The sequence below is a fragment of the Monodon monoceros genome, unplaced genomic scaffold (assembly GCF_005190385.1).
Source record: "Monodon monoceros isolate NGI ecotype Baffin Bay Population unplaced genomic scaffold, NGI_Narwhal_1 Super_Scaffold_8, whole genome shotgun sequence".
NCBI classification, from domain to species: Eukaryota; Metazoa; Chordata; class Mammalia; order Artiodactyla; family Monodontidae; genus Monodon; species Monodon monoceros.
This window is the reverse complement of record NW_021703785.1, coordinates 74417089-74438799: the sequence shown is the minus strand read 5'-3', so window position 1 is coordinate 74438799 and position 21711 is coordinate 74417089. Positions and strand designations below refer to the sequence as shown.

The 21711-nt window shown below is 45.9% G+C and overlaps 1 protein-coding gene across 1 annotated transcript in view; it reads right to left on the bottom strand.

The window, feature by feature from the left end:
- CRYL1 (crystallin lambda 1) overlaps window positions 1-21711 on the bottom strand; it is a 72565-nt gene that overhangs the window by 19901 nt on the left and 30953 nt on the right. The window contains exons 4-5 of the mRNA XM_029210319.1: window positions 3820-3981; window positions 93-287 (exon numbers count right to left, since the gene is read on the bottom strand). Coding sequence (XP_029066152.1) covers window positions 93-287; window positions 3820-3981 — 357 coding nt within the window. The remainder of the gene's footprint in view (window positions 1-92; window positions 288-3819; window positions 3982-21711) is intronic.

Genomic DNA, 21711 nt, shown 5'->3' with positions numbered 1-21711 from the left:
AGAGCAAGTGTCTGAGTCTCCCACCCGCATGGCGTGCCCAGAGGCTCCTGCCTCCTCTGCTCAGCTGCCAGGACAGAGGGCGGCGCACACACCTCCACGAGCCTCCAGGCCTCGCTGATGATGGCATACTGGAGACGATTCAGAGCGAAGCCGTCCACCTCCTTCGTGAGTCTGACCGGGGACTGTCCGATCTTCCGCATCAGGGCGTAGGTTCTGTCCACCGTCGCAGGGGCCGTCTCCGGGTGTGGGACCAGCTCCACCAACGGGACGTAGTAGGGTGGATTTACCTTAGGAGAGAGACAGAGAGAGCAGAGAGAGTCAGGAAGACGGCACTGGCGTTTGGGCGTCATTCCGGCAGAGCTGGCTCACTGTTCCGAAGGGTCAGCAGCAGGGCAGATGGGGCCCCTCGAGATTCAGCATCCAGTGACAAGAAACTCGAGAAATAAAGTAACGCACAGAGCAGGGAGAAAACGCAAGGACTTGAGCACAGAACTGCATGAATCATAACCAACACCGAGGTTCACATCGGAGCGTGCAAACTGCCACCCTGTACATTTACCGCTTACCTCCAAACCCCTGACCTCCCTCGGGATTTCTCTGCTCCCAGCCATCTTGACCTCGTAAGCTTCTACCTACCCTGCCCCCAGCCATCCTCTTTCCACAATAGTCATTGCCAGTCTACTGTGTCAGTGTTAAAAATTATTGGAGGGCTTCCCTGGTGGTGCAGTGGTTGAGAATCTGCCTGCCAATGCAGGGGACATGGGTTCGAGCCCTGGTCTGGGAAGATCCCACACGCCGCGGAGCAATTAGGCCCGTGAGCCACAAGTACTGAGCCTGCGCGTCCGGAGCCTGTGCTCCGCAACGGGAGAGGCCACAACAATGAGAGGCCCGCGCACCGTGATGAAGAGTGGCCCCCGCTCGCTGCAACTAGAGAAAGCCCTCGCACAGAAACGAAGACCCAACACAGCCAAAAATTAATTAATTAATTTAAAAAAAATTACTGGATTGGCAGTATCTTCCCTAAAGTTGGTATTTCCTTAACTTCTCCATGTCGAGCCTCAAACATCTGCTTCCGCAATCATGTCTTACCTAGAAGTCACACGATATCCGAAGCCCTCTTCAGCCTCAACATCGTGATGGATGCTAAGACAGGAAGTCTGTCCACAGTGGAAATGCTTGCCCACCCAGCTCTGGTTTTCTTGGTTTCCTTTGAGAAACCACTCTTGAAGATTCTCAAGGAAAATTCTCCTACATCTAAAGAAAAGGCTGTTTGAGGGACTTCCCTGGCGGTCCAGTGGTTAAGGCTGCGCGCTCCCACTGCACGGGGCACGGGTTTGATCCCTGGTCGGGGAACTAAGATCCAACGTGCCACAGGGCACGGCCAAAAAACAAAAACAGAAAAAGGAAAAGGCTGTTTGATAAAAGCTGTGGATCAGCCTCGCCACTAAGCAGATGCACACTGTTCCCCGAAAGATGCTTTACTTGAAATTGTTTTCCCTCCATGTTTGGGTGAAAACTGGTAGAATCTCACATCTACCAAATAACTACAAGAAGCATCCACTTTAAAAGGACTTTTTCTACAGAAGAGAGAAGAAATTATTTCTCCTAGGACTGGCTGGAGAGGCAGCTGGTCCACACACTTCAGAGGTTTATTCTGCTCCCAGACTGTCTTGGTCACCCTGTCGCAGCCTTCCTAGAAAGCAAGCGAGGATAGCACCTATTTCAAATAAATTACAAATCAATGCCTTAGTTGAATCACTTGTCTCCTGCCTATGACCACTGAATTCTTATAAAAATGTTTAATCTCTGGCCTTTTTAAGATCAGAATGATAAGAATTGGAAGCATGTCTCTCCTGGGTGAACTCTTCTTTACTATAAAGCAGGGATGTGGGGTCTTCCCTGGTGGCGCAGTGGTTAAGAATCCGTCTGCCAGTGCAGGGGACACGGGTTCGAGCCCTGGTCCGGGAAGATTCCACATGCTGCAGAGCAACTAAACCCGTGCGCCACAACTACTGAGCCTGCGCTCGAGAGCCCGCGAGCCACAACTACTGAGTCCGTGTGCCACAACTACTGAAGCCCGCGTGCCTAGATCCCACGCTCTGCAACAAGAGAAGCCGCCGCAATGAGAAGCCCTCGCACCACAACAAAGAGTGGCCCCCACTCGCCGCAACTAGAGAAAGCCTGCGCGCAGCAACGAAGACCCAACGCAGCCAAAAATAAATAAATAAAATAAATTTTTTTAAAAAGAGAGATGGAGTAAAACTCCTGTCAGAGGACTTAGGGTTTTCTGAACAATTTGATTGAGTTGTTTTTTAAACTGACTTAGAAGTAAAAACACTGGTTAGAAATGGAAGCTCTTGACTAAGAGGCTTGCACCTTTTATTGAAGCAACCAAGTAACAATCACGGTGTCTAAGAGGCTTTTTATGGACACACATATGTCACGGAAGCAAGACATGACATGCTTCATGGGACTTCGTATTTGGATGCTTCAGTTAAGGTCTCTCTGGTGCTGTTTTCACCTGTATGGAGTGGTAACTAAATGCTTGGTTTTCTTCTCTGTGCTCTGGGTCTAAGTCTCCTTATCTTATAACCATTCTTTTACACTTTCCATTAAACTTCAGTGTGAGGACATCTAGACCATTCAGTCACGTAAACAGTGGTCCAGGCTGTCCCTCTGAGCAGCACGGAAGACGCAGCAGGCATCTATGACTCCCAGGCTGTCCCTCTGAGCAGCACGGAAGACCCAGCAGGCATCTATGACTCCCCTGTGTCTTCATCTCCTCCTCTAACCTCCTCTTGCTCAGAAAGAGGAATTTCCCTGCTCCCCACTCGAGGACCCCTCACCTCCCTAGGCCCTGGCCACTCATGCTGGGAATTCTGCCCCAAGTTCCGTGCAGGAGCTGCCCGGCACCTAAGCCAGTTCTCATTCTTCAGAGTAACTCTCACGATTCTCCATGACCCAAGTATTACCAAGCCTTCCACCTTTCTCCTGCTCTTGCCGTCAAGCTGGTCTCCTGGCGATTCTACGAGGCCCATGCTTGTTCTTGGCCCGGGGTGGGATTGAACTAAGTTAGTGGCGTCTCTGTCCTAGCAGGCTGTCCCAGGTCTCCAAGGTCACACTGACCTCCACTTGGTACTCAAATGTCCACCAAATGACCCCTGAATCCCCACTCTGATTCCCCTTTCCTGACATTAACACGTTAATCGCAAAAAGATTGAGTGCCCACGTGCCAACTTGGAGCTCATGGTCCAACACGCCTCGCAGCGCACGCCTGGTGAGTGCATTGGCGCAGTCAGTGCCAACGTCTGGTGGAAGGGACCACAAAAAGGAGGGTTTAAGTCAGAGCTGCTGCGCCGGAATCTCGGGGTGGGGGGACCCGGACCCTGCACATCAGCACAAGTGACCCTGCTCTGAGCTAAGTTCAGGAACCCACCTGCAGAATCCCATGTGGTCTAGACTTTTCGTTAACGTAGCACCTTTCCTTGGCACTGGGATGATTTCATTAGCAGTCTCTCCCCTCAGCTAGACGGTGAGTTACTTAAGGGCCAAAGTCTGTAAGTATTGATCATTCTCTCCCACAGTGCGTGAGGGACAAGATAGAGTTCAAGGGATTTTTGGATAAAATTCTCCGTAAGACATTGATGTTGTACAACTCTCTAAATGTACTAAAAACCACTGAAATGTACAAGTTGAATTGTGTGATATGTGACTTACATCTCAGTAAAGCAGTTACAAAGTACTAGCAGATTCATCCAAACACGTTGCTCCCGGAAAGCCAGGTGAGACTCACTGCATCTCCAGGCTCGACATACTCACGGGATGCGCCACAAGGCACTGCTTCACGTGCACCAAGCCAGAGAACAGCCTGGTGGGCAGGAGGCAGGAGCTGGAGCTGCTCAGGACAACTTGGTCACCAACGATTCCATCCAGCTGAGCAAAAAGCTGCTTCTTCAGCTCTAGGTTTTCTGGAACACATTCCTGAAAAGGACATCTTCCAATTACTACTCAGGATCACCGCACTTAGACCCCAAGCAAAGCGTTTCATGTTTGAGTCATTCCAAAAAGAACCAATTAAAAAACGACCAGCAAAATTTAGGAACGGGAAAAAATGCTGCCGAAAAGTATGACAAATCTTGGTAACTCTGGAGACCAGGTGATGCAGATATGGGAATTGTATTTTCTAGTTGTGTGTCGGACTGAAAATTCTCATAATAAAAAAGTCCTTCAACCGCGTTGGGGGTGGGTTCTACAAACAGAATACACGACAGCACTGCAGGCAAAGCGCTGGGATATCAACAGCAGTCATCACCACTTGTTTGTCCTGATCACCAGATCAACTTATCTTCAAGGAAGAATCTTACCTTCATGAAATGAACAAACATGTTACATCCATAACTCCCAAAAGGCTTCCTGAGAGTCCGCTTCTAATTGGAAATCTTTTGACAAAGACCTTTGTTTCTAAAAATCTAAAATAACTTTAATAGGGCGGTAACGGGGGAGGCTAGAGAAGCAAATTCGGATTAAATACCGCAGATAACAACTGCTCGGAAATTCTGACGACGTACAGAAGGGGTTGGAGGTGAGAAGACGTTCTCAGACACCCAAGCACAGGCCCACGGGTGACGCAGGTCCCTGGGAACGCGGTGCTCACGGCGGGTGCCGCCCGGCTGTGGAAGGAGGCGGAACAGAAGAGGATACTCGCTGGACATTCCAGAGCAACCTTCCTGCCTGCCACCCCCTGGGGAAATCCCACCAGGGTCACGCCTCCCCAGGAGGGTCCCTGAGCTCCCAATCCCTGGTGAATTGGGGGAAATGGTTCTCAGTGGGGTAGATAACAGAATCAACTGGTGCTTGCAAAAGATGCAAACTCTCAGGCCCTCATCCCAGACCTACTGATTCAGACCCCCTGCGCGTGGAAGCGAGGCATCTGTATTTTTATCCAACCTTCTGATGACTTTTGTTCACTCAAGTTTGAGACCCACTATTCTGAGGTGTGATCCAGAGCGGGGGCCGACAGTGCTCTCAGTGGTTTGCCACCAAATCCATCCTCAAGGGTCTCCCACTCTGAGGTCAGGCTCCCCAGCCGCTTCCCCTCCAAATACTGGCCGAGTGTGCCCAGGTTGGTCTATCAGCACTGTGGTAGCAGAAACGGCACAGACACCAGCAGATGACCAGAAGTGTGCAAAAGTCAAAGTGTAACGCACAAGTACTGCCAGTAATTTTATCAGAATCACCCCTCAAAAATAAAATATTTTCAAGTTTAATAATATCTAATAGTTAATATCTAATATAGTGAGATTAGCTGTGTAAATATTATGACATGAATTCCATTTCTATACCATCTACAAGATTTTAAACGTCTTCCTCTAAGGGTAAGAAGTCAATACTGTGTTTGCTGGTACTTTTAAAAAATATAATCAAACCATGTGGAATTTTATTCAGAACAAAAGGTCACATAAGCACCACATCTCAAAGACAGGGGGAAAAAAACGGAGTCATTTAAGAACTGTGAAGCCCATTGTGTTAAATCCCCTTATCAGAGGGGGAAAGCTACAGTAGCTGGCTGGTTGTATTGAGTAATTCCTGGATCAGTTAAGTCTGCAAGTTGGGTTACGTTTAAATGGAGCCTTGTAGTAAAGCCAGGGGCTAAACGTGATGCAGATACAGTGTAAGCTAATAAAAGAGCCCCGTGAATGGCCTTATTGTGAGCCTGTCCTGCAGATTCTCCCTTGAAATTCTATGCCTTTCTTCAGATCATTTGATTATCAAAGAGGCAAGAACACTTGAACCAGAGGAAACCCAAACCTGCTACAATTATGTAAGGGCTTCAGCGGCGCATCTGCTTGAAGTTTGATTGTGGTTGTTGTTAATAGTGACCCAGTTGTGTCCCATGCACTGGGCCAGGGTTACGCCTCTGTCCCTGTCAAGCCTTGAGCTCATCTCCTTGCTGTTCCTCATGGTTTGCCTGAGGAAGGGGGCCTGCAAACTGTTACTCAGGACCGTCATCACTTGGGTGGATCACAAAGCTGAGAGCGGCTGCAGTCGCTGGGTTCCCACAGATGGCTGGGAGGGAAGGACAGCAAACAGCGAGAGACACACACCTCGCTCTCTCCTGACCTCAGCAGTGCGGCTGGGTGCGAATCCCCGGGGCGGGCTCATGGTGTCTTTCCGGGGCCTGTCTAGGGAAAGCCACCAGATGGGAAGTGTCAGAGTGAAACTTCTCTCACTGCTGAAGGTAATTAGCTGGACTTGGCTTAATTAAACTCTGACAGCATTTTCAAAGCAACTATTTGTTTGTGTTTCGTTTGTTTTGAGGTGGGAGAGAGATGCAGCCCATAATAAGTGATATTCTCACGCACAACCACAAGCTCAGGTTCTGACAAAACTCTGGGGGCAAGGAAAGCACTAAGGAACTTTCCAAGCGTCACAACTATTAATGGCGCCTCAAAGGGAGCTTACTCGTGACTTGAAAGATACTTAAAAGGGGGGTTCAGATACTTAAAAGGTGGGGTTACGTTTAAACACCCCTTTTCCCTTCCATTCTTGAAAGGAAGAAACTTAATGATGGTATTATAGGTCTAACCTTTTGCTCTCCCCCATTTACTTGAAATTTTAAAGTAAATAATATATACTTTAGTGTTTTATTATCAGTCAAAGTCACCAATGACAGCACTCGACCCAGTAGGCCTGTTTTGGAAAAGGGGCATGGCCACGAGTCAGTGGACTGGATGATCCCCAGGCAAAGGAGGTGCTGGACGAGAGCTCAATGCTGAAGTTTTTACCCACATGCTGTGCAACCGTGTGCATTTTCCAAAACAAATACTTTCATGGGGAAAATGAAATTTAGTTGATTTTTTAAAGTCAATTCAGGCATTTTAGATAAGCATCCTGTTGCTAGAAAATCTACTTTGCTAATGCAAAGTATCTGGAAGCAGTCTTCAATGTTCTTTCCAGAAAGAAAGAAAAACTAAATTAGAAGACTTTGGTACTTAAGGTATTTTACATGCAAAGAAGTTCTATTAGCCAATTTTATCAGGAAAGACATGGGAAGAAAGGAAATTTGAGCTAAAATCCTATTGTAATCATGGCAGAGGGAATTCATTCTCAACTTGAAGATGGACATGATCTACTATAAGTTCTGTCTCTTAGCACTAATTAAATCTCTTGCTTCAACCTGTTTAATCATCACCAATTTCTTTTCAGTATTTCTTGCAAGAGCACAATCTCTAAAATCCATCACATCAATGGACTGCTAATGACTAGTCTTCTCAGGAGGTGCATGTCACAATTACCAAGAAAAAAAAAGACAAACCTTCTTGCTCTAGCAGAAATAGCATGTGTTAAAGAAAAAGAAAGGAAAAGTACAAGTTGTCAATATCACAGGCAATAAACATCACTGTGCCCTAACCAGAGGTTCATATTTTTCCTTAAAAATCAAAATAAAGGGCTTCCCTGGTGGTGCAGTGGTTGAGAGTCCGCCTGCCGATGCAGGGGACACGGGTTCGTGCCCCAGTCCGGGAGGATCCCACATGCCACGGAGCGGCTGGGCCCGTGAGCCACGGCCGCTGAGCCTGCGCGTCCGGAGCCTGTGCTCCGCGACGGGAGAGGCCACAACAGTGAGAGGCCCGTGTACCGCAAAAAATAAATAAATAAAATAAAAATAAAGTTTTTTTTAAAGCATATATAAATCCTAAACAGAGTTCTACAATAATCTAGAACAAATTATACCCAATCAAGAGAGACCTTTCCAAAGCAAAACCCAGTGTGGGCTGTACTGAGGAATGTGACTTCCTGGGGATTAGGTGTGAGTATGACCAGGATGACTGGTTCGCTTTAAACAGGAGCCCTTCCTCACATAACCACAGGGAACGGAGGCCAGGCAGAGGGGCACAGGTACCAGCTGCTGTCCTAACGGGATGTCTATTTCCATCCTCATTCCAATGATTTTTTTTGTACCTTTTATGAAATCATTTATTTACAATTAAGTTAAAATGCTTGACATGAAAATATTATAATTTAAAATATTCCCCATAAGCCTGCAATTAGCATATCGTTTCACAGCATTTCTAAATAAAGTGAGTATACGCTCGTGGGGTCATACACGAATCACTGGGGCGTTACGATTGCCCATCCTGTCCTGCTAAACGTTCAGAAAGCCACCGAGCCGTGTGCTTCTTGCCAGATGCTCTAACAGAGCCATGACCTCTCACCTCTGGTCCTTAAATATGAGTCTCCCCATCCCAAACCATGAAGTGTCCGGGAAAGTAGGGGGGCTCACTGCTTCCATCACCCGCAGTACCAGGCCACCCAAAACCAAGGCACTGGGCTTGGCTCCATCCTGCAGTCCTGATATCTTACCTCCCAGTCAGAAAAGACAATAGGTGAATTCAGAAAGATAGTTAATATAAATGTATATATGTGTTTGTCTATGGGTTTGTGTGTTTGTTTACTGAAAACTGACCTGTGGCCTACAATAGAATTTAGCTGAAAATAGGCCCTCTTCAGATTCCTCCAACTAGCAGCGCAACAACTGTTAAAACAAGAAAATGTACATAACCCTGAAAACAAAGGTGCATAGGCAAAGTCACACTCAATTTTTTAAAACTTAAAAAAGAAGAGTATGTATGCTAATAAAAATTTCACCCGTAAACTGATGGAGACGCCTGCTTCCGGTCATGTGATGGACCAGGAGACCTAAAAGCCCTCCCTCCACAAACTAGATTACTCCACATAAAAGCAGCCATCCTTTTAACCGATAGCTGACCTCTCAGGAATGTAAGGAAAACCAGAGCAGCCAGCACTAGAGTGATCTGTGACCCTCAGGGGAGGGAGAACGTTCAAATGACCTCAGGAAGAGCCGAACCAGAGGCCATAGGATTCAGGGAGCTGCAGTCAAGGCCCCTGTGATACAGCCGAGACCCTCAAAAGGCTGTATTTTCAGTGAACGGGTCAACTAGTTTAAACCAAAAACAGCCCATCTGCTGAGGCAGAAGACAGGGAGCTTGTCTTGATCTGGGCTCCAGCTGGGAAGGTCACAGGGTGGAGGGAGAGGAAAACAAATATGTGAATTCATATTCATGAGCCTGAATCTCACCCAGGTTTGGGGTTCAAAATTATACTACACATGTGGTCTGGACACTCACAAGCTGAGAAAGTTACATAAAAATCTCTCCCAGGCTAGTGATAATACTACCAGGAGACACACGCTCAAGAAAACCCTGGAGGCACACCTGCTGAAGAGGCCTCACCTTTCCTCGGATTCACAAAGAGCGCACTGAAGAAAACAAACCACCGAAAACTGTAAACACGTGAGACGACCTGGACAGAGCAAAGGACAGAACCTCGCATAACTGAAAAATAGGGGAGCCTAGTAAAATAAGTACGTTTAAAGTATAAGAAAGGAATTAAACCCGGAAAGACCAGGATGATTTGGAAAAGCACTAAGTATAATATCTAGAAATTGGAATTAAAAATAAAGTTACTGAGTAAGTTAAGCAACAGGATAAACACAGCTGAAGGGAAAATTAATGAACAAGACAGAGGCCAGGAAAGGACCCAGAATGCCATACAGAAAGGCAAAAGTTGACAGGTCATCAAGGAGAATCAGACAGACCTACCATATGCTGTGACATTTCCATACCCCTCTCTCAATTATTATGGAAAAGCATTCAAAAATTCAGGGAGCACAGGGGAGAAATAAACACAAGTAACAAGCTTGATCTACTGGACATGGACAGCCTTGCATCCAACTGCAAAAATACACATCCTTTCCAAACACACAGAGACATTTATCAACAGTGCCAACGTACTAAATTACAACGCAGGCATCAGTAATCCAAAGGACTCATATCACATGAGCCATTTTCTCTAATTACAACGTCTTTAAGACAGAAATCACAAACAACAAATTACCCAATAGACTTGGAAAATTGAAAATTAACTTCCAGATAGTTCATGGGTCAAAATGAAATCCTAATGGAAATTAAAATATACTTAGCATTAAGCATCACTAAAATGTTGCATATCAAAGTATGTGGGTTCAGCTAAAACAGCTCTGAGAAATAAGTCAACAGTTTGGGAAATCAGAAATAGAACAGAATAAATCTAAAGAAAATAGAAAGCCTATAATAAAGATAAGAACAGAAATCAATACCCAAATTCGTCCCATAAAGACTGGTAACATGGCAAACCTCTGGAGAAGCATCTCTGCCCAGTCACTGGGCACAGGTCTCCTCCATGCTCAGCCCCAGGCCTCCACTCACCTAGGAAACCTTACGCAGGCCCACAGCTTCAATCACCAACCTGTAAAGTCGACTCACATTTATTTCTCCTTCTCAGACCATCTTCACACGGATGCTTCACAGGCACTTCAAATTCATCTAATCTGGTCCCCTTCTCTAGTGCCAGCTGATATATTAACTTGCCAGTATAGAAAGAAGAACCTTAAAAATCTATCAATCTAATGATCTACAGAAAAGCAACATCATAATTCCAGTCCCCTGCCTACAAAATCACTAGGTTTACCTGAGTAAGCCTCATTATCTTGTAAAATGTTTCTAAAACATCAGATTTATGGGATAAAAAATAATTATAATCAGCAACGGAGCCTAACACTTAGCAACAAAGTTTTACTGAACACCTGCTATATACTTAGAGACGTAAAGCCGTTTCCTCCAGTAACCATCTGACCACACCTGCGTGTACTGGGGTACAGATAAACATGGTGCAAACTCCAAGACTGGGGAGGAGCAGTCGTATATTCCTACATTTAGAGAAGCTGCCTCACATGTAGGAGAAAATAAAAGTATTAGGGGAACGCTGCCCAGCTTTTGAACTGTCACTTTAAAAATGGTTATGGTTTTAAAAACATCAGTACTGGAAAACAGGATTCAAAGATGAAAGCTCCATGAGAGCGGGAATTCTTATTTTTTGTTTATTGCTATATCCCCAGCTCCAAGAGCAGTCGGTAAACGTCTGTTGGATCAATTAACGAAGTAATGAATGACAAGTGCTGTAACGTGGTAATCAATTTAATACAACCTCAGTGGATGCGTATTTACTGCCCTCTAGCCTCACATTACTTTAGAGGAAATGTCTAAAGTGGGCTGAAGAGCAAACACAGGACGTTTCCTGCCTTCGTGCAGCCCGTGGGGCAGTACTAGCTGTTCCTGGAGCTGTGGGACACGTGCAGTGGATGGGCCCCGTAAGCATGACCCCTACTACCTGCTGGCGTTCCCCCCATTTATTCAGCTACTAGCCACGCTGCTAATCCCACAGACAGTTCTCCATTGTAAGCATGACCTCTGGCATTTTTTAATAGAAGAAAAGTCTCTCGCCTGCATCTAATGCAATGACTTCGGCCTCACGCCCAGTATAAAGCAGAACACTGTACCACGTCCCGCCGAAGCCTCTCCTGGTGTATGTGGTTGTGTACTGGTCTAGAAATATTTGGGAATCTTGCAAAAGTAATCCACTGATGTGACCTTGGGTAGATGGAAGTCTGAAATTGACTGACAAGTCACGAAACATTAGCTTTAACATGTGAATTTAAACACAACTCTACTGAGGAACTAGTCTATGTAAGGAACTTTGCCAAGAAATAGAAGAAGACGCAGTCCTTGCTTTTCAAGAAGCACAAGTGCTGGTGGGGAACACAGATGCATGTAGCCATAGGAGAGCAGGCAAGGTGCTGTAACAAAAAAGCAAGCAGAGGGCTTCCCTGGTGGCGCAGTGGTTGAGAGTCCGCCTGCCGATGCAGGGGACGCGGGTTCGTGCCCCGGTCCGGGAAGATCCCACATGCCGCGGAGCGGCTGGGCCCGTGAGCCATGGCCGCTGAGCCTGCGCGTCCGGAGCCTGTGCTCCGCAATGGGAGAGGCCACAGCAGGGAGAGGCCTGCGTAACGAAAAAAAAAAAAAAAAAGCAAGGAGAACGACACAAAGGCACCACACCAGCAGGCCACGCCTGTCCACTTGCTTTGAGGACAGACAGACACTCCCAGTGCCATCTGGTCGAAGTCAGAATACTAATGTAGTATCACAAACTGCTCTTAAGTGGAATTACTGGGAGAAAACACACACACATAATAACAGAAGGAACGTTAAAATGTTCCCATTTGGCCTCCAAAAGGTCTCATTTACCCCCACACCCCAGGGCCAGCACTGCACAGCAGGGGATGTGCAACGACTGAGCTGTGGAGACTGTTCCACTTTGGCCACGGTAGGCTGGATTGCTTGGACAAGACCTCCTGCTGAGAACAACTTTTAAAAAGCTGAAAATGTATTATTTTAAAAATCAGTTTGAAGTTACTGGGAAGCAACCAAAGCATTGAGGAACTGCGGGGCCAAGGCTCAGGTCAAAGGGGAAGCAGAGCTACAAGCCTAGCACTTGACTCCACCTTCATCCTCAAGGTACCTGTGTTTTGCAGAAGCACAGACAAAATGCCTGCAGAGATAAGCAGAGCTTTTTGCAGCTTTTTGCAGCGATGAGGGAGAATCAGCTCCCAAGGCTGTAACTGCCAGGACTTGGTAGCTCGGACCCTCAAGGGCTGTACCCTGGGAGTAACAGGCACCAGCCTTCACGAGCCTCAATTCATCACAATCCACGACTAAATTATGTTGAAGTATGTATTTGGAAAGATGTACATAAAATACTATTAAGATTATAATCTTAGAGTGATGGCATTAAAAGTGATTTTTTTCCTCTACTTTTCAAGTTTTTTATATTAGTTTTAAGGCAGGGCAATGTTTAAGGACGGTGTCAGGAAGTATAAAGAGTCTGAGATTTTTGCTGTTTGCAGGCTAACAAGTTAACCTGCCACAGTTTCACAGATGCTCTTAGAAGACACAAGACTCTTGGGTCAGAGACAAAAGACTGTTACTGACAGGATATTGGGCAGCACGAGCTTCATGTTCACATCGCCCTCAAGTCCCACAGGGGTGATGCAAAGGGACCCAAGTGGATTCTGGGTTTGTGTCACAGCTTAGGGAACATAAATCCTTTACGACTGACTACAAGCAAGTTGACCGACCTATGCCCCAGAGGGAGACGGCAAAGTGGCCCTTTACTCTAGAGGGAGACACTCTCCCTGTCTTCCAAGGCTGTGAGTTATTCGAGCATCCGTGAAAAGCTAGTCCAGAATGAAAGGGCATTCGGTGCCTCTGCTCACAGGATGTGCAGAAACACAAGACCCATGGGGAATCACCTCCCCGCAGCCAGGTCCCCGTGGAACCGAGGAAAAGTGTTTTCTGGTCTCTTTTCCCATGTGCACTGAAAAGAAAAAAAGGTAACGAGTCTCACAATAAAGAGTGTTGGCCCAAGGATGACTTTAAGAATACATTAAAATTCTGTATCAGTCCTATACCTCTTGTCTAAGAAAGGAAAAGTCCCCTCCCCACTGAAGACCTTAAAGGGTTTCACAAGCACCAACCACCCCCAATGGTTTACTCATCCGGCAAAACAGGTGATGACAACACATACCGCACCAACAGGTGTGCGTTTACTCAGAGCCTCTGGATTAACAAAATTGCAATCCTTCCTGATTTAAAAAACAAAACAGAAACTTCTGAAGCCCTGAGTCAGAGCCTTAAATTAAAAGGGGATGAGTTCTATTTTAAGAACCGAGGAGTAATTTACATAAACAAAGGAAGCGCATTACAGAAGAAATGATGGAATAATGGAAGGTAACATAACACTGTTATTTTTATTATTCTTAATTGAATAATAAGAATGTTAACATTGAAGATTAAGAAAATTAATATTAAATTGAATACTGATAATATTAAAAAAAAGAAAAAACAAAGAACCAAGAACCAAGGAGAAGCTGTCTGCAGCTCCGTTACCCACTGGTCATCAGCTGATTGGCTGGTGGGGCTAGTTTTCCCTTTCTGCTCACTGAGAAGACCACCTCTTCATCAAGCAAGACCCCCTCTTCGTGCAGATGCAAGGACGTGAGGACAGTCAGAGCGCTGAGCAGGGGGCTTGCCCTCATCTTACGCAGCCACCTGTGCCACAAAAACATCTAACCTCGTCCGTCGTGTGTGGCTTCGGCAGTGGAGCACAGCTTTGTGTGTCGCACCACTAAGTTAACTGAAGCAAGGTCTTGGCTAAAGACCTGTAAGGCCAGCTCAGAGGCAGGCTCAGCTGGCCTGGCTAATAACGCCCACACACCTGCCCATTGTTTAATCCAACAACAGTGTCAGGAAAATTCCTTGGTACTCCTGTGATATTAAAATATTAAATATTTTAAAATATTAAAATATTGCTTTCTAAGTACTAAAAAAAAAGTCCTTCTCTTGTGGCAAAACCATTTTATAATTTAGTGTTTAAATTTTTAGCAATCATTTCTTGTAAGTCTATATATATGCCAAAAAGAGTAACCTGTGGCTGAATTTTTCTGTTCATGTTACAACAGCTTCTGGTGCTGAGAGCAGATTGACGATGTTACTCCCAGCACAGACAGACACCCCGGCAAGGACACAATGAGGCCCACTAATTTTCCAATACTTAGGACCAGTCTCAGACATAAAGTTCTCAAAGTCCAAATGTCAACAAGAAAACTCTAAGGGAATAATCGGGAACAATTGTGGTTCAACATCTGACTCATTCAATATGTGATACAAATACATCTTAATTCACTGAAATGACTGGAGACAAAAGCACAAAAAACCTACCATTACTGAAAACCCACTGTAGGTGGGGGAAGGGAACTGAAATAAAAACCCTTACCCCTGGGGGAGGAAAAGGAATGCATGCTAGGTCCCCCCTTATCTCTCCCCTCCACCCCACCTCCCATCCCCAAGCCCCAGGGACACAGCGCCTGCCTGAAACTAAGGCTTATCAGAGCCCCAAGGAAAGACCCTTCCCCAGGCTAGCAAGGATTAAGTAACGAGTAACAGAAGAATACTTCTGGGAAGGGACAGGGCAGGAACATGGAAAGAGATCCTCTCCGAGGGCAGTGCAAAGGGAAGACTGAAGGATATTGAGGGAAAAGCCCTCTGGCCATCAGTCCTCATCTTAAACACAAGGTATTGCTAAAGGAATTTGAAACCTGTATGCGCCAAGGGTGACTATAGCAATTTACAAACCTTAAAGCTTGCCCAACTCCTAACTAGATTAGCTCAAGTCCTCACAATAAAAGCCTATTTGTAATGAGGTGGATGGACCTAGAGTCTGTCATACAGAGTGAAGTAAGTCAGAAAGAGAAAAACAAATACCGTATGCTAACACATATATATGGAATTTAAGAAAAAAAAATGTCATGAAGAACCTAGGGGTAAGACAGAAATAAAGACATAGACCTACTAGAGAATGGACTTGAGGATATGGGGAGGGGGAAGGGTGAGCTGTGACAAAGCGAGAGAGAGGCATGGACATATATACACGACCAAACGTAAGGTAGATAGCTAGTGGGAAGCAGCCGCATAGCACAGGGAGATCAGCTCGGTGCTTTGTGACTGCCTGGAGGGGTGGGATAGGGAGGGTGAGAGGGAGGGAGACACAAGAGGGAGGAGATATGGTGACATATGTGTATGTATAACTGATTCACTTTGTTATAAAGCAGAAACGAACACACCATTGTAAAGCAATTATACTCCAATAAAGATGTAAAAAAACCCAAAAGCCTCACAGGAGGAAAGGCCAAATCCCAGGCATAGATCTGCCGTCCTACTCAGGATGTCTGACTTTCCAAAACAAAAAATTGTGAGGCTACAAAAAAGTGCACACCCAGGAGACAAAGTGATCATTAGAATCAGACTCAGATGTGATTCAGATGGTGGCATAATCTGACGTCAGATTTTAAATGATTAATGCACTAAAGGCTCTAAAGGGAAATTGTGGACAATATCATACGGGTAATTTTAGCAGAGAAATAGAAACTAGAAGAGAATATCAAAGAGATGCTAAAAATGAAAAACAAAGGAACAAAGATGAAGGTTGCCTCTGACTGACTTATCGGTAGACTCAACGCAGTTGGGAAAGAATCAGTGAACTTAGAGATCAGTCAAAGGAGATCATCCAAAGTGAAAAACAAAGAGCAAAATGACAGAGAAGTGCATATAAAACATGCAAGACCTGCAGGAAAAATATCAAATGATCTAACATATGTGTAACTGAAATCCCGAAGTTTCTACAGACAGGGAATGGGGCAGAAGAAAACATTCAAAGAAATCATAAGAACATTCCGGAACTAATGAAAGTCCCAAATCACATAGGCAAGAAGCTCAGACAACACAATGCTGGGTAAGTACCCCTCTTTACCCCCGAATCCACACACATCTAGGTATATTATATTCAAATTGCTGAATATGGAAGACAGAGAAATACTGAAGGCAGTCAGAGAAAAAGTCACTTAATATATACAGAAACAAAATGAAGTGTTGTAAGAGGGGCTTCCCTGGTGGCGCAGTGGTTGAGAGTCCGCCTGCCGATGCAGGGGACACGGGTTCGTGCCCCGGTCCAGGAAAATCCCACATGCTGCGGAGCGGCTGGGCCCGTGAGCCATGGCTGCTGAGCCTGCGCGTCCGGAGCCTGTGCTCCACAACGGGAGAGGCCACAACACTGAGAGGCCCGTGTACCGCAAAAAAAAAAAAAAAGAGTTGCAAGACTTTTTGTGAGAGATCATAGAAGATGGAAAGTCATGGGGTGATATTTTTAAGTGCTGAAAGAAAAAAACCTGCTAACTCAGAATGCTATAGCCAGTAAAAATATTTCAGAAATATTTTCAGAAATGAAGAAACAAAAACTTTTCTGAGAAGAACAACAATTTAGGGAATTCATTCCCAGCCAACCTGTGAATCTATGAATAGGAACAAATTTTAAAGGAAAGTCTGCAGGCAGAAGGAAAAAAGTAACCAGACAGAAAACTGGATTTATACAAAGAAATGAAGAACACTGGAAATGGGTAAACAAAGGTAAAATCAATGTTTTGTTTTCAGTTGCTCTAAAATATAAGTGAACACCCAAAGCAAAAATGGTAGCAGTGCATTGTAATGGATTACATTAATTTATTTTCAAGTACTGAACCAGCCTTGCATACCTGGGATAAATCCCACTTGGTCATGATACATAACTCTCTTTTGTGTTTTTTTAGATTTGATTTGCTAACATTCTGTTAAGGATTTTTTGAATTTTATTTTATTTATTTTTTTATATACAGCAGGTTCTTATTAGTTCTGTTAAGGATTTTTACGTCTACGTTAAGGAGAGAGAAGTCTTTCCTAGACCTCCTCCTACCTAAAATGTGTTTTTGTAATAAAGACTGGATATAAAACTCTAACACAGAGACTTCCCTGGTGGTCCAGTGGTTAAGACTCCCTGTTCCCAATGCAGGGGGTCCGGGTTCGATCTCTGGTCAGGGAACCAGATGCCACATGCATCCCACAGCTAGGAGTCCATACACTGCAACTAAGAATTCCGCACGCCATTAACTAAGACCCGGCACAGCCAAATAAATAAATTAATTAAATTAAAAAAAAAAAAAGTCTAACACTCCTTAAGTCACTGTCGAAACAACTGTGTTACATACGTATCCACCAGCCCCAGAGAAACGTCTCTGAAGGAAGTAAAACAAAAGCGATCAGGAAGAAAATACTCATGAAGGTTCTCCAAGGGAATGTTAACGTCAATCAGAATTAACGTTTAGCTCAGATTGTAACCAGAGGTCACACATAATCACAATGTGATTAAGAAAATCTGAGCCAAGATTTAAAAATTCCAACTTCTCACTTGTTTGGTTAATGTGAAAAATCAGAAGGTCCGGGCCACTCCAGGTGTCCTTCCTGGGGCTGAGTGCCACCTGTTCCTGTTGGAAGGACGTCAGTTTCCCTGCCCACCTAAGCCGGTCTCTCTAACTCTGTGAGGACAGCTGATGTGGAAGCGAGTTCACATGAAATGCAACATGCATCCAATTCTTGGATCATGGTGGGAAATACATCGCTAGAGCCTGTGGCACTAAACTGAGCCAGAGACGTTACATTCGCTTCTAGCTCAGAAATCCAGTCTGATACGAGAAGATAAATCCTGACCTGGCGCTCACTACACGTGTAACCTTGGTCAGTTTGGTTCCCTGGTCTGTAAATGGGGATTCACCCCCCCCACACACGCAAGGACTGCAGGATGGTCCCTCTTTGCCGGGCTTTGCTCCGTGCCAGGCGCTGCTCAGGTGCTGACACAAGAGGCGCTGCTTTAATTCACAGATGCTCACGCAGGTCTCATGACAACGGAGCAGCTGTAGGTTCCGCCATCACCTCACTTTACAGAGGACGAGGCCGAGGCACTGAGAAGCTGGGTAAGGCAGTCCCCCTCCGAAGCCAGACTCTTCAACTTCCTGGACACTGAGTCAATAATGCTAAAGGTCTTTTCAAAAAGTTACAGAATATTTTGATTCATTCATTTGCAAATGAACTAGAGGAAGAAACTCAAAGCACCAAATAGGTCAAGGGTTAGATCATGCCGTGTCATCTTCTAATTTGCATGTTTTTTCCTTAATGGTTCTCACGTTGCAAGATGTCTTACAATCAACAGCATCGTCAATATACTGTCATACAGCACGTTCACAGATAATTCACTCAAGCATATTCCCCAAGGTTTGGAAACAAACGTGCCAGCAGAAGCACAGTGCGAGGCAGAGACTTGGTCAGATGTGCAAAGGTAAGTAAAACAAGTGCTTATTTCCCTTTAAACAGTAACCAAAAGGGCAGGCCCTGCCCAGGGGAACAGCAGGGACCAAGACAAGTGATCCAGTTCAGGGCCAGGCAGACTTATGCTCCAGACCAGCCGCCCAGCGGAAAAACAACATGAGTTATGTACGCAATTCTCAGTTTTCTAGTAGCCACATTAAGAAAGCAAAAAGAAATCGGTGAACTTAGTTTTACCAACATATTTTACTTAACTGAATATACCCAGATATTGTCATTTCAGCATGTAATTGGCACTAAAAGTTATTGAGATATTTTACATTCTTTTCTTTTTTCCTTAGCAAGTCTTTGAAATCCAGTGGGGATTTTACACCTGTGTCAGTTTGACCAGCATTGTTTCAAGTGCTCCAGCCACGCGGGGCCTGCAGTGGCCACACGAGCCGGGCGATTCTGGGCCCAGGGACACCTGCTAACAAAGTAGCAACCAGCATCCATTCTGCCAACGGCTACAACCAAAACTCACCGTGCAAATCTCTCAAAAGCCACTTTAAAAAGTGTGTTCAGGGACTTGGTGGCGCAGTGGTTAAGAATCCGCCTGCCATTGCAGGGGACACGGGTTCGAGCCCTGGGTCCGGGAAGATCCCTCATGCCGTGGAGCAACAAAGCCCGTGCGCCACAACTACTGAGCCTGCACTCTAGAGCCCGCGAGCCACAACTACTGAAGCCCGCGCACCTAGAGCCCGTGCTCCGCGACAAGAGAAGCCACAGCAATGAGAAGCCCATGCACCGCCACGAAGAGTAGCCCCTGCTCGCCACAACTAGAGAAAGCCCGCGCGCAGCAATGAAGAACCAACGCAGCCAAAAAATTTTTTAAATTTTTAGATAAATAAAAAGAAACTCTGGTATTTCCTGAGCATTTCAATCCGTACCTGGTACGTGGTAAGCACTTTGTATATCTTTTCATTTAATTCTCAGAATAATCATTTTCATGTATTACACATGTTTTAGAAATGTGAGAGCTGATTTGCGCAGAGCTGAGAACTTGCCAAAGCTCGTGTAACTAGGAAGAAACAGAAGCGGGACCTGAACCCATGTCTGTTGGTCTCCCAGGGCCGGGTCTTGACCACTACACCCTCAGGTGCCCCCAACGAACCTGCCACAGAATCCGCGTGTTTTATTACCACGCAAGTAATACATGTTCATTGCTGAAAATTTAGAAAATATGACCAAGGAAAAAGACAAACCTCACAAAACTCCACCTCCAGGAGGTAATCATTTATTGGCACCTGTGTTTTTTCCGCATTTTCCCTGAAAAGTCAGATCCCTGCACAAATTGGTTCACGCTCTGCAACTTTCCAGCCATTGTAGCAGAAGTTTGTTAAGACACACGGTTCTTAGTTTTACTCAAGAAGAAAATGGGGCTTCCCTGGTGGCGCAGCGGTTGAGAGTCCGCCTGCCGCTGCAGGGGACACGGGTTCGTGCCCCGGTCCGGGAGGATCCCACATGCCGCGGAGCGGCTGGGCCCGTGAGCCATGGCCGCTGAGCCTGCACGTCCGGAGCCTGTGCTCCGCAACGGGAGAGGCCACAGCAGTGAGAGGCCCGCGTACCGCAAAAAAAAAAAAAAGTATGTTCATAAAAAGACAGCATAAACCAAGCAACACAGCCTGGAAACTGTGATTAAATATTAAAATAAAGGATTTTGTACCTAAAGTTTTTAAATAATTGCTACAAATCAGTAAAGAAAAGTTACAGTATTTTGTTAAATGGGCAAAGAGTACGACAGTTACTTCACCAGAAAACCAAGGAAGAGGGAAGGGGGAGCAGCTCAAGTATCCAACCTCTCAAGTGATCAGGGAAACGGAACTCAGGACTCTGCACAGGGAGAGACTGGTAAATACTTCTGATGAGAAAATAAGGTGGTGTGCGTCAAAGGCCGCGCGTGTGTGTGTGTGTGTGTGTGTGCGCGCGCGCGCACGTGTGTGTGTCTGATGTTACACCTGCCATACAGGACAGAAGGTCAATGCTTAATCGCACACCCTAGCCACTCACATGAATGTAAGAAAAACGTGCCTCCTTTACGATCGGGCTGGATGGCTGGGCGGCCCCCGGCGCGGAGGAGGGGCTGACGGTACCGGAACGCTCCCCAGTCCCCAGGTGCGGGCAGCGTGGGTCTTGGTCGCTGGGGAAAGGAGGGTCCAGGAGAGGGGCGTCGGGCAGGGCAGGGGAGGGAGGGGGACGGGCAGGAGCGCCTGGAAGCTGGAACCTGTCTCTGGACTCACTCTGTACGTCTTCGTGCCATCAAGACGTCAGGATGTCAGGGTCTGGGGGTGAGACCTGGGCCTGCAGGGATGGGGGCGGGAGGGAGCGCACAACACAGGGGTCCCCCAGCTCAGACAGGGAGCACGTGAGCTAAGCCACGTGGTGGGAAATCCTTCGTCTCCAATCTAGTTTCTGTTTTCCTGAGACACGGATATAAGAGATACTTCACTTTCCTCTCCATTCTAAGGAAAACAGTGCAAAACCATGAAAATGACCTGGGGCCTAGGATTAAGGAAGCACCGGGGGATCTCCCTGGTGGTCCAGTGGGTAAGACTCCACACTCCCAATGCAGGGGGCCCGGGTTTGATCCCTGGCCAGGGAACTAGATCCCACGTGCATGCCGCAACTAAGAGCTCGTGTGCCACAACTAAAGATCCCACATGCCACGACTAAGACCCAGCACAGCCAAAATTTTAAAAAAATTTTTTTAATAAAAATTAAATTAAAAAAAATTTTTTTAAATAAAAAATAAATTACAAGGAAGCACAGGGTGCAACGGGAACAGTCTCACAGTTGCCGGATGATCAGGTTCTAAAGAGCCACTAGAAAACTACACTGTATGTGAAAGTATCCTGACTTTCAAACATCAGTGAGCCATTCAAAAAATTTTGTTTTTAAACTGTATGTGGCCAGATTCAGCCGTTGGTACCGCCCGGGGCCTCTGTGCTGACGGCTCTTGTGACCTCACGGGATGGGGGCCACACAGCCAGGGGACCAAGCCCAATGCCCAGCACCCGCACCGCTGACCTGACAG